General features: G+C 63.1%; 1 protein-coding gene and 1 long non-coding RNA gene across 6 annotated transcripts in view; both read right to left on the reverse strand.

The window, feature by feature from the left end:
* The window catches only part of BCAR1 (BCAR1 scaffold protein, Cas family member), a 33628-nt gene extending 20784 nt beyond the window's left edge, over positions 1 to 12844 (reverse strand). For 2 of the 5 annotated variants that reach the window (XM_042230738.1, XM_027977631.2), the window contains exon 1: positions 880 to 1028. In XM_042230738.1, coding sequence (XP_042086672.1) covers positions 880 to 891 — 12 coding nt within the window. In that variant the 5' untranslated portion in view covers positions 892 to 1028. Of the gene's footprint in view, positions 1 to 48; positions 278 to 879; positions 1029 to 12556 lie in introns of those variants that run through there. The other 3 variants (XM_027977629.2, XM_042230739.2, XM_027977630.2) reach the window with 2 other exon arrangements.
* Positions 3422 to 12272, reverse strand: LOC132657718 (uncharacterized). The gene is made up of 2 exons (XR_009596250.1): positions 7459 to 12272; positions 3422 to 7296 (listed from the first exon to the last, which is right to left on the reverse strand). It is a non-coding gene; the product is annotated as an uncharacterized LOC132657718 (long non-coding RNA).

Below are 12844 nucleotides of genomic sequence, written 5' to 3' on the forward strand. Positions count from 1 at the left end.
GGACTTTAATCTCTCACGCTCCCCTACCTCCCCCAGGCCTCGGCAAACCTCAGTTTCTCCGAAACCATCACCACTACCCGGGGCTCTGCCGAGCGCAGCAGCAACCCGGGCACCTAAGCCCAGGTGGCGGCCACCCGAGTGGCGGCCGCGCCCCTCCCGGCTCGCAGGCTCCACCAGCGCAGACGAGGGACCGGGATGGGACCGCCGCGTGGGGTTGGACTGGCCTGTCCACCGTCCAGCTCCCACAACGCTTCTGCAGAGAACGAAGGCCATAACTGGAGCCCGCCCCGGATCCCGGAGTCCAACGCTGGCGACCGAGGTTAATTATTAACTTCTCCGCAGACCACGCACTTGCTCCCGGCGCCCTCGATCCCTAGCCTGGGGCAGGGGCAACCGTCCCCCCAAAACACAGGGAGCACCACCCCGCCTCCTGGAAATTCACGGCCCAAGGGGCCCCGGGTCGCTGCTCCGGGCGATGGAGGGGGGGGCTCGGAGACCCGGCTCTCAGGCCCAAGGTCACCCGGCAGGCGCGGCCGGCAGGCGGGAGCGGGCCTCCGGCCAGCTACTCTCCCGGATCCAGGAACTTCCCTGCGGCCCGCGGCGCCCGAACCCGGTCCTTCCAGCAGCCCGCGGGCGCGCGGGGCCTGCGGTCGCCCACAGCCCCGGCCTTCGCGAGCCCGGGCCGGGCAGAGGGGGTTCGCAGGACCCCGGCCCCACGCCCCCGCGGCGGCCGTTCCCAGGACCCGCGGGTCCGGCAGGAAATGCCGCTCACTTAACCCCTCCCCGCCCGGGCCCGCCGGGTCCGCCCGGGCGCGGGCAGGGCCGGGGGGCCTCGGCCGACGGCCCCGGGTGCGCGGACCGCGCCCCGGCCGAGCTCACCAGGTAGTTCATGGTGTCCGGTGGGCCTGGGCTCCCCCCGGGGGCGCACAGCGAACCGCTCGCGCCGCGCGCTCGCGGGGTCCCGAGCGCCCCGAGGCCGCGCGGCTCCCGCGCCCCGGTGCGGCCGCCTCAGCGCCTGCCCGGCCACTGCCGCCGCCCAGGGCCGGCCCTCCTCGCCCCGCCCGCCGCCGCGCCCCGCTCCGTCGCGCCCGGCCGCGCGCACCCATTGGCCACGCGGGCCCCCATGCAAATGCCCCGCCGGGCCGGGGGCGGGGCGCCGAGCAGGGCCCGCCCCCGGCCCCGCCCCCAGGGCCGGGACTGCGCGGGGCTCCGGGAACCCGCCCGCCCCGCGCTCCGAAGGCCTGTCCCTGCCCTCCACCGAGGGCGAGCGCGCCCCTCCTCAAAGGCCGTGGCCTTCCTCTTCCGGGAAGACTGCCGGGATTGCCCTCCTGCTCTGCGGCCGTGGCAGCCCCGGAGGCGCCAGCCTTCCCCGCCTGCCAGCGAGGGTCATTTCACACGCGTCCATCCAACAAGTCCGACTCAGATCTGCACCCGGAGGAGTATGCCCCAGCTGGCAGAAAACTGAGATTCCGACTACCACCGCACCGACTCTGGTCAGGCGTGTGGTGTCAAGAGCCCCAGAACGTGAAGACACGGCAAGGACGCCGGGGAAGGCAGGGAATCCGGGGACGGCAGCTGTCTCCGTGGGTAACGCGGGGAGTGGAGGCCCGGAGCGCATCGTGTTCTAGAAGCCACAGTGTGCAGGAGGCCCCAGCGCACCGGGGACAAGAAGCTTGTCCATTTACCCCTTCTCCGAACTGAATCCAGCTTCCCTAGTGCTGCCCCAGGACCTCTGCCCCCACTCAGACCCCTCAGTCAGCCCTGTCCAGGGCTGACTCTTCTGGCCTAACAACTCCCCTGTTTCAGCAGCAGGAGCTGGGAGGGATGCTGATGGGAATGACCGGGAGGGAGAAGCCCTACAGGGAAGCTGACTGGAGGGCACCATGGTTCTGAACTTCCCCTCCCCAGCAGACAAGCTGTGACCGTCCCTGAAGGTGGTCCAGGGCTGCAGCAGGGAGATCTAGGAAGGAGCCAGCTCCAGACCTGGACGCTCCCGCGCCTCACATTTGGGGTTCTCCCACAGGCTGCCTTCTCGAGCCACCTGCTGAGTGTGCAGACACCATCAGGCAGCTCAGAATGCCAGCGAAGCAGCAGGGCATATCCTGTAGAGAACCCTCGGGCGTGGCCTATAAAATACAGTAGTACAAGCCCAAGGAAGACCCAAAGGTGTCCCTCCATTGACACCCAGGCTGACACAGCCCCTCTCCAGGTGTGCTACCATGGGCAGGCTCTCCCTAATCTATAAAAAGGAGCTGGGCTAGGATGCCCCACGTCTGGCTGGTCATAGATCCTTTGGAAAGCTTGTTCAGAAACAGATTCCTAGGTCCCCTCCTCCAGAAAAACTGGGAGTGAGAGGAATCCGGACATCTGCATTTCCCCCAAAACTGCTTGGGGAACCACTGGACGAAACTCTCAGCATAGTGTGTGGGTGAAGAGCAGCAAGGTTTGCACACAGGGGGACCTAGAGTCCTCAAGAAGGAACAGGACAAGCTGCCACCGTATGCCCGCCTTAGGACTGGCCCCCCTGTACTCTTCAAAACAGCTCCATTCCCCACAGAAGAGCCAGCTCTCGGGAATGTTAAGGGTGTCCCCTCCTGCTTGTTCCCAAGGCTACGCCCCAAAGTTAGAAAGGAAGCCGTGGGTCTGCCCTGCCCTCAGCCTGACTGGCACCTCCGCTTCCAAGGAAACATCGGAGCAGCCGGTCGTGAGTGAATATCTGTCCATGCTGAGTGGAGGGGGTCCTTAGGTTTTCCCCGGGGTCTCCACTCGGGTGGGGAGTAGGGTGGGGACCAGGCTCCACAGCTAGTCAGTAGGTCTCCACAGAGGTGGGCAGGGACAGCCCTGTCAGGCTGGCCTTGGGAGAGCGAGGAAGCAGCCTGGAGGGAGAAGACCAGAGACCCTCCCTCCACCGGATTAAAGCCAAACGGGGGCGGGGCTGCTCAAGTGGGCGGGCAGGCGGGGGAGGAGAACCCAGCTCTGGCCCAGGCATTTCAAAAATTTGCTTCTTTTCCACTTAAACTCCCCACTCCCCCCAAGACTGTGCCTCCTAGAATGGCATTTCCGCTTTGGAATCCAGGCCCGGGATCTGTGCCCCAGTGTGCTGGAAGGGGAGGGGTTGAAGGGGTAGCGGAGTGCCCCCTCCCAGGCCTGCCTTTGGGAACTGGGGGAGGGGCGCCCATTGGGCAGCTCCCGGGGTCTGTGGGGGAGCAGACCCTCCCAGGCCAACGGCCAAGGGACGCAGCCCCCAGGACAGCGCTCAGGCCAGCACTGGGCTAAGGCCTCCATGATCACGTGCTCATCTCGTGCCCACCGTGATCTTGCACAACAGGCTTCCCAATTCGCCCCATTTTCCAGATGAAGAGGCTGAGACCCAGTTTCCCCTGCCCCTCCTGCCCCCCCCCAGAGTGCAGTCCTGGAAGGGAGGGCCGGCGGGGCTGCTATAGCGCAGCCCACGCTGAACCCCCTGCAGCACCTTCAGGACCTGCAGGGCAGAAAAGAGGTCGAGGAACACGGGTGCCCAGGGAAGCCAAGGACCCTGCCGCACTCAGAGGCCCCAAAGGACAAGTATGTGAAACCCAAGCACCATCCTCAGACACAAGTGACCTCAGAACAGGCCCAGGAGCGCCCCTCCCACACGAAGGCCAGCCCTGCAGGGTGAGCGCACTGCGTGGCCGGGAAGGAGAGGACCCTGCTGGATGGATGGGCCGGAAGAAGCTGGCAGAGCGCGGGCTCCTCCCAGAGCACCACAGTCACCCCAGTGGCCCGCCCCTCTGCCAGGCTGCAGGCGAGCTCACAGCTGGGGTGTCCCCCCAGGCCCCGGGGGAGCAGCTCTCTGTGCAGGGCCGATGGTGGCCTGCACCCCAGGCTGCTGGTTCCGGTGCGTCCATCGTGGGCCCGCTGGGGCAGGCGCTGCCGGTGATCCTAGGCCCTGAGTGAGGAGACCTGGCACCTGCTCTCTGGGATTTAGGGGGTCTTATTCTCCACGTCAGACCCACAGCACAAAGAACGGTTCTTGCTCTAGCCCCAACAATGTCTGTGGCAGCATTTAACGTAAGTGTCCAGCTATAGAGGACTGGTTGGGCCACCAGAACCTCTCAATGGAATCCTGTGCAGCTATTAAGATGGCCATTTTCAAAGGCTAAAATCATGCAAGAAAATGCTGATGCCAAGTGAAGCGTGGACTGAAATGGCTAGCTCCGAGTGGCTCGGACAGCCGCCTTCTCCTAAGCCTGGGCTTTTCCAGCAGCACTGAAGGGGGCCAGCCGGCTCTGGGCACAACAGCAGGAAAGGATTTCCTGAGGCCGGAGGTGAGGGCTGCCAGCCGCAGGGACAGGAAGAAACGATGCCTCTGGAAGGCTGCGGTGGATGCTCGGCCCTGGGCTGGCCACGCACACCGGCAGGCTCCATGGCAGCCTGTGAGCCGGAGCCAGCCCTGCGGGTGAGGGGGCAGGACCCCGTGTGGGCCCGGCTGCACCAAGAACCGCTGTCACACGGCCACCGCCACACACACCGCCCTCCCAGGGCCAGGACAGAACCATCCCCACCCAGAGGCTCGGACAGGGGCAGGGCCTTGCCCCGTCACACCTCCAGGAAGTGACAGAGCCACAAAGTGCAAACCGGCTGCCAGGGCGTGATCCCACAGAAGAGCACCCCAGGGGACCTCAGACAGAGCAGACCCCAGGGGCTGGAGCCACGAAGTCTTGCCTCCAGTGGAGAAACCACGGGCGTCCCTGCGTCATGATGGTGGTGACCAGCTGTGGGGTGGGCTCCAGTCCCCTCACAGGGCCCCAGGTCAGCCCCCAGGGGCCTGGGTGCAAGGGTGGGACCAGGGCAGAGGGGTGGGGGCTGAGGCAGGGCTGGGGGGTGCACGGCCTGGACCCCTGCCGATCCTGTGCCCCCACCTTCCAGCAGCTCCCTCCCCAGCTCTCAGGCTCTTTCAAGGGCAGCACAGTCTCCTAATTTTTTAATTGCTTTTCTAATTTGAAAATTAAGCAGGCGCAGAGACACCTGCAGGGAGGTGTTGGCTTCAGAGAGGGGCTCTGCTCACACAGCTGGGGCGCTTCCCAGGGGCTCTCTACTCCAGCCCTGGGTGTGCACCCCAGTAGCCTGAGTGCCCCCTTCTCTTCTGTACCCCCTCCCAGTGTGACTCAGAGAACCAACAACCAGCTCCCGCACTTCCGTGTGCACAGAGAGGCCTGCCCCCAGCTGGCACTGGGACTCCCGTCCCCAGGTCCTCGCCCCCCCCCCCCGCTGACACTGGGACCCCCGTGCCGAGGTCCTTGCCCCCCCCCACTGGCACCGGGACCCTCATTCCCCGGTCCTTGCCCCGCTGCTGGGACCGGGACCCCAGTCCCCGGGTCCTCACCCCCGCAGCGGCCCCTCAACACTGCCTGGGGGGGGCGGGGGTAGGGGAAAGGAGAGCCGGGGATGAGCCCCTGTCCTCGGAGAGAAAGCTGGGTGGCTGAGCTCTGGCGGGCAGCCTGGGCAGCAGGGCCAGGGTGTGGTCAGCAGCCCCAGTCCGCCATCTGCCTGCCTCTCCCATGGCAACCGGCCCCAGCGTGAGGGCAAGGGGAGGGACGACGGCACATGCCATCTGCCACCCCCACCTGCTTCTGCCAGAGGACAGGTGCCGACACCCACCACGGCCCCCATGGGGCAGCGGTGTGGCCCCGACATCAGTGGGGGTCAGGGGGCCAGTGGGGTCACAGGAGAGGACTTCGGGAGCCCAGGCCGGCGTGAAAGCAGAGACAGCACAGCCACGGCGGACCCGCCCACACCTGCTCCAGCCTGCAGGGGGCTCCATGCGCCCCGGGCCCCCCAGTCCTCTCCAGGTTGGCCTGTAGGCCAGGAGCTCTGATTCCACCCGGTGCAGGGCCCTCCGTGGTCACTGCGTCTCTCAGAGCCTCTGGGACTGGCCGGGATGCTGCAGGCACACTCATGCCTCTGCCTTACACACCAGCCCTGCCCCACCAGGCACCCACACTTCGTGCACAAGTCCCCTCTAGTAAGCCCCCCCGCCCTCCCAGCCCTGTGTTTCCGCATCCCCTGAATGGTTCTGCAGCAAAAACCTTTCTGCAAAGCCCAGGTGCCCCCAGGCCCCCAGCCACCGCAGAGAGGTGGGCAAGGTCTTCCCTCAGCCCTGGGACTGGGGTGTGGCCGTAACAGGGTCTATCAGGACACATCCTCCAGCACCCGCTCCCCGCTGGGACACCACTGCCAGAAAACAAGTCCTCATCTTCGGGGAACGTCCACTCCAGGGTGGGTGCGGGGGGCAAGTGGAGAGACACGGAAGGTCTGGGGGAGAACGACACAGAGAGGGGCTTCTTTATACAGATGCTAGGGGTCCTCGCTGAGGAGGTGGCATTGGAGCAGCGTGTGACTCTTTTGCTCAGGCTCATTATACAGAAAAAAGTAAGTCAAGGTTTTTGAAAAATAGCACAAGCATGCCAACAACTGCCTGGGTGTGAAGTGCAGCACCTGGGGCAGGAGAGGCTCTCAGGCCAGCCTCCCCTACTGCAGCTTCCTGAGGAGTCAGGTGTCCTCGGGACCTGTGGACTGCCTGCCTGGCAGGGAACCTTGGCGGGCAGCCAGCGACAAAGTGGGGAGCCCAGGAATCCGTCCAGACCAGGGAGGGTGGAGAGACAGGGGCCACTCCGGGGAGAGCTCCATCTCCTCCTAGAAGCCTCTCCCCACCAGGAGCTCTGGCAGGTACAGGACCTGGGAAGAGGGGATTCAAGCCCCAGATACCTGGGGAGGGCTGTGGACAAGAAGGCATGCGTCACACCACTCGAACAATCACGATACTTTGGGCAACTCGGCATTTAGGGAACACAGACACCTCTGGGCATGCCTCAAGGCACACAGCCCCAGATATCAGGTTTTATAAAATACTGAAATAGGTTATTATACCACCCCCAACACTAGTACGTTCCAGTATTAAAAGCCCTCCGCACACAAGGACTAGAGACAGACAGCCATCAGCAAGAGAGCAGGACATACATAAACTCAGAGTCAGAAGTGGACTGCTCAGCACAGCAGCGAAGACAGAACTATTGATACATGCCCTGCGGGTGAGAATCTCAAAATCAATTTGCTGAACGGTCAGACCCCAAAGAGTATACACTACAATATGCTTCCGCTTGCCTCAAGTTCAGAAATAGGTGAAACCTCGCCATGATGGGAGAAATCACAATGCTGACCACCACAGAAACGAGCACAACACTGTAAAATCACCTACCTACCAATACAAAGTCAATTTCCTGAAACAAAGTCATGGGGTAATCCTAGTTTTTCCTTCTGAAAAACAAAACAAAACAAAAAACAGAATGTTGACCCTGCTATAGGGCTGGGGCACGTTTGACAGTGAGGCAGTACTTGGGAACTTTCTGAGATGATGGAGGGGCTCATCATCTTGATGCGACTGACGGTTACATGGGGTCTACATTAGTCAAAACTTACCCAACTGTACACTAACGTCTGTCCATTTCACTACGTAGAAAACCTTCTCAGTTAAGAGAGTCTCAACTGGTAAAAATAAAACAAATCACAGAGGAAACAATAAAAAGCATTAGGAATACCCAAAAGTAGGTATTGCAATCCTAAACCCACCGCGTTACCCTTTCTGCCCTAGCCATCAGGGAGCTTCAAGTTAAATTTGTATGCCTACCTTCCCCATACATTACACAGTTCTGGATTTTGTGATGATCCCAAACTCGGCCTTCACTATAATCTGTTTCAAATCCTTACTGGAATTTGGCAGGGTTTAAATAATAAAATTGAATTACTGAAAAAAAAAAAAAAAAAAAAAACCCTTAGAGAAGGGATTAACTTTAGAAAGCCGTAACTTGTGACCAGTTCTCCTAGCAGGCATCATCACCACCTCCCAGGTCCCTGACCTATCCCCAACTTTTTATCTTGAAGATAGGGAGACAGTGGTCCAGCAAACTAAGAGAAAGCCGAAGAAACGATGGGGTTAGACTAGGATGCAATCAAAGCAAGCGGCTGTGATGAAACCCCGTCAGAGGCTGGGGAGGCACAGCTGAGTGCAGGGGGCACACCTCTTGCTGGGCCACGGGAGGGGGGTCAGGAGGGGCCGCCTCCTAGCCTTGCGGTCCTGCCTCACCCACAAACTAGAGCCCCCTCCTTAACTCCTTCCCACCCAGGACCCTGCCTGTCCCATGCTGGGCAGGCTGCTCCAGCCACATCTGAAATCAGCCCAGTGCCCAACAATCCAGCAGCTTCCACCTCCTGCTACACAGCACTCACTCTTGGGGGCACTCAGGGCAGGGCATCCAGCCGGCCTGGGACACGGTGGGCCTGCTGTTGGCCCCACTGAAGGGCACTCCATCTGCCAGGTGAGGGCAAGTACCTGTCCATCCAAGGCTGAGACAGGGGTCCCACAGGCAGGCAGGGGAGTGGCCAGGGTCACCCCACGGCTTAAGCCCTGGCAGGAACGGGCCACAAAAAAAGGGCTACTGGAGGCAGACTGGGCAGGCCAAGGGGAATTACAGGGGCAGGGGGGCTGGTTGTGCAGGAGCCAGGAGTGGGTCTTGGCTGCCGTACCAGCCACCAGTGGCAGGATAAAGATAATAACCTCAACAACAGTAGCTACTATGACTTATTAGCCTCTTACGGAAAGCTTTCTGCAAACCTCGCCAAGATCTCATAAAACCCCAAGAGCTCAGTGCCCTTACAATCCCCAGAACACAGAGGACACAGGCTCAGAGAGGTTCAGGGGTTCGCTCAAGGTACAGACGACCCTGCCCCATCATTCTGGAGCCCTGGCCCTTGACCCGCCAAACATCGTCCCTCCAGAAGTGACTCTCTGGGGCCCCATCAGCCCCCAGCCGGGCTTCCAGGGCCTGCGCAGGGATGCAGACCCCAGGCTGTGGGGGCTGGCCGGGGGTCATCGGTGCTCCCAGGACCACCTCCTCTGCAAGCGATCAGAGCAGGCTGGACAGAGAGGAGCCAGGCAGCCTGGGCAACGAGGCAACCCCCCTGATGAGTGCACGACCACCGCTCGGAATCCTGGAGGGCTTCCCGCAGCTGAGAGAGAGGAGGGACGGGGAGCAAGGCGGGGTCGGGGTCGGAGGTCACTTCCCGCAGAGGCCAAGGCCCGTGGGAGGGGCGTGCCTGGCGCTCTGGAGCCTGAATGGAGGACCTTGGACTTGGGCTCTGCCAAGCTCCACTGCTCTCTTCTGCACCCGTTCTCCCAGGCCCCTACGGCTGCTGGCTTGGCTGCCCAGGCCGGAGCCACCCAGTCCCCTGGCCAGCTCTCTAGCAGTGGCAGCAACTGACACAGAGCCAGGCGCGAACGGCACCCTGGGACCGTTGGCAGAGGCTCAACCAGGTGCCACTCCTGCTCCGTGGACCTCCCAAAGGGCTGACCTGCCCTGCCGGACCTCCCTGGAGAGCTGCTTAGCCACCGGGAACCCCAGAAGCCCCACATCCCATGGGTGCTGAAGGGCTGACTCGGACTCATGCTCAGAAAGCCACGAGCAGAGGGGCGCGCTCTTAGTGGCCCTGGCCTCTGCACAGCTCAGCAGGCCGCAGCCCCCACAATTACAGAGGCCACACTTGCTTGCTGGCTTTGGATGCCGCCCGACTCAGTTCCCAGCCTGGCCCCATCCCCAGTGGCCGTGCGACCTGGCAGGACCAGAAGACCTCCTTGAGCCCAGCGCCCAGCACAGGGAAAGCTCCACACACATCAGCACCTCGCTCCTTGAAAGAACCCGTCCCTCACTTAATACAGGAGCAGAGGAGAGGCTGGAGCGGCTGTGCCCATTTCACAGACAGGGAACAAGAGGCAGGAACAGGCAGCAGACAACTTCTCTACCAGCTGGAAGCTGGCTTCCTACCTGACACTGCTGGGGGGCAGTGTCACTCCTAAATTCAGAAGATGCCAGGGCCCACCAGGGGTCTCGGGTGAGTGATGTAGCCATTTCCCTTACCAAATGCTTCCTGCCTGCCCAGAGAGAGGAGGCGGGCCTGGGCACTGAGCAGCCATGCCCGAGAGGAAGGCAGACGTCAGAGAACAGCCAGGAAGCACCTCTCCTGGCGTTGTGTCAACTCTGCCCTCAGCTCAGGGCACAGGCGGGATATAAGGCAGGGAGTCGGGAGGACCCTGCATGCCGTTCTTTGTCTGGGCCCCAGTTAGTCGTACAGTCGTGTCTGACTCTGTGCGACCCCATAGACTGTAGCCCACCAGGCTCCTCTGTCCATGGAATTCTCCAGGCAAGAACACTGGAGTGGGTTGCATGCCCTCCTCCAGGGGATCTTCCTGACCCAGGGATCAAACCCAGGTCTTCTGCATTGCAGGCAGATTCTTTACTGTCTGAGCCACGAAGGAAGCCCCAGATTGCATGTGGGTCAGACGATGGAGTGAGACCAGTTGATCCCTTTAGGGTCCCCCTGCTCTGACACTCAGGAGGTCCCTCCTGGCCCAATCTGGCCTGTCCCAACCCCTTCGCCCCCCCTGCCCCCCACCATCGCCTCCCACCCCATTCTGAAGCATCTGGTAATTGCTGTGGGCCAAAGTGCCTGCGTCAGCCCCATCCAGGAAAAGACTGCCCAAATGAATGGGTATGCTTAAAACCCAAACGTGTCTGTGAGCACCACGTGGGCGGTCATCATTCTGGGTTCCCAGAGCAGGGCTTGAGCAGGAGGCTGGCCTCACCACTCACCAGCACATGAAAGCAATTTTCGGAACATTTCATGGCTGCTCCGAAAATGAACTTGGTTTCCCACTGCCACCAGTTCACACATCACCAGCGGGCCCAGGAGAGGCCCAGAGTGACCCGATAGCCCGGCATGTGAGCACAGAGGGTGACGCCCCTACTCCCCCTGCAGAACCTCCGAGGGCTGCAGCTGCAGGCGGAAGCGTGGCAAAAGATGTGGAGCCGGCAGTGTGGACATACGGGGCAGAGGTGGGTCACAGGTATCCAGGGCAGGTGTCTACAGCGGAGCCTGTCTGCGCTAGTCACACCCAGAACCTGGCCCTCCCACCACCTCTCTCCTCTCACAGACGGGGCCACGGAGGCAGAGCCCAGGAGAGCTGCCCAGAGTGCTACCCCAGACCCTGTATCCAGACCTTTGCTGTGACTGTGGAAAACCACACCAAATTGAGCACGGACCTCCCAAACTAAGGCCGTCCAGGCTCCGATGTGGCCTTAAAGTCCCATTCCCTGTTCACTCGTGCCCTGGAGACTCTGGCCCTCGGGCAGGCTTAGATGATCCACCTCATCTCTCGGGTCAGTGCCCAGCAGGGTCAGGGAAGGTGTCCTGATGCCCTGAGCCAGAAAGGACCGAGAGCCTTGCAGGAAGGCAGGGCAGAAGAAGGACCTGACAGGCCTTTTCTGTCTTCTTTCTTTCTTCCTAAAGATGAGGCAATTATGCTAGGAGCCAGAACAGACGGGGGTGGGGGGTTCACATTAGCACGGTCTGGAAGCCCTAATTTTTTCATCTGTAACTCTGCATTAACCGCTTCTGGAGGCGGGCAGGAGCTGGGATCTTTAATTCCATAATAACAATGCTTTGCTCTTACACAGCATCTCTTCTCCAGTAATCTCCGCGCACTCTATGGTGGTTAATTAAAAGGCCACTTGCCCTGCCAAGAAGCCCCAAACTGTCTGCCTCATTGTAAGGATGGGGTCCCCCAAGTGGGAAGCAGTTTCACACACAGGCCAGGTGGATAGGCACCCGGGGACCACTGCCCCCTCCTGTCAGAGGGAAAACCCCTAAAGGCCACAGAGAAACAATGGCTGGAGGCCAGGGCTTTACAGCACAAGGCCCTCTTCCCGGCAGGAAGCAGGGAAGCAGCCCCCACCTCAGTGGGTGCCTCTGCAAGGCGGGCTGGGGGCTGCACCTGAGGCCTGGTGACCAAGGGCTGCCGGGACCACTGGCCACCCGCGCAGGCGGGGCTCGGATGCCTCCAGGTGACCGGCCTGTGTGGAGCCCGGGGCGGAGTCGCCCGAGACGCCTGCTGGGCTAGCAGCAGGGGGTGCCAGGTGAGAAGAGAAGCCCCACGGCTAGGGGGGAAAAAGAGGTGAGGCCCTGCACCCTTGGAGGCTTCAGCGGCAGAGGTACGCTTCCCGGAGAGCGCACCCTCGGGTTCTGAAGGGTGGGCGCAGATCCCCACCGCTAAGCCGGCCAGGCCGCGAGGGGTCTCCGAGAGGAGCACCCGGGCCCCGGCCGGGGAGGCCCCTGAGCACCGCAGGGCGGCGGTCCCAGGCGGACCCCCGGCGGGGGGACGCGGACCCCGCCCCCTCAGCCGGCCCGGCCTCCTGCAGCGTGTCCCGGGGAGCGGCCGGGCCCTCTCCCCGCCGGGCCCGGCCACCCTGGCAGCGGGGACTCCTGGGGGCCAGCGCGGACCCCGCCCGACCCGGGTCCCCAGGGAGAGGGCGCAGGGGCGGGCGGGGGCGCGGAGGCCGGCCTCGGGGAGCCGCCCCCGGCTGCCCCCTGCGCCCTACGCGAGAGGGCCCGGGGCGCCCTAGCCCGGCGGCCCCAGGCGGCGCGAGGCCGCGGGCAGGAGCGGGCCCGGCCGGCGGTCGGTACTCACCGGCACGGACATCTTGGCCGCCGCTCCCGGGGCCCGGGCGGGCAGCGGCGCCGGCAGGCGGGGCGCTCGGTCCGCCGCGCTCGGCGCCCCCCGCGCGGTCCCGGCGCTCTCGGGGCTCCTGCGCGCTCCCGGCACGGGGTCCCGGCGCTCTCGGGGCTCCTGCGCGCTCCCGGCACGCGGTCCCGGCGCTCTCGGGGCTCCTGCGCGCTCCCGGCACGCGGTCCCGGCGCTCTCGGGGCTCCTGCGCGCTCCCGGGGCTCCTGCGCGCTCCCGGCCGCCGGACGGTCC

The sequence above is a fragment of the Ovis aries genome, chromosome 14, assembly GCF_016772045.2.
Source record: "Ovis aries strain OAR_USU_Benz2616 breed Rambouillet chromosome 14, ARS-UI_Ramb_v3.0, whole genome shotgun sequence".
NCBI classification, from domain to species: Eukaryota; Metazoa; Chordata; class Mammalia; order Artiodactyla; family Bovidae; genus Ovis; species Ovis aries.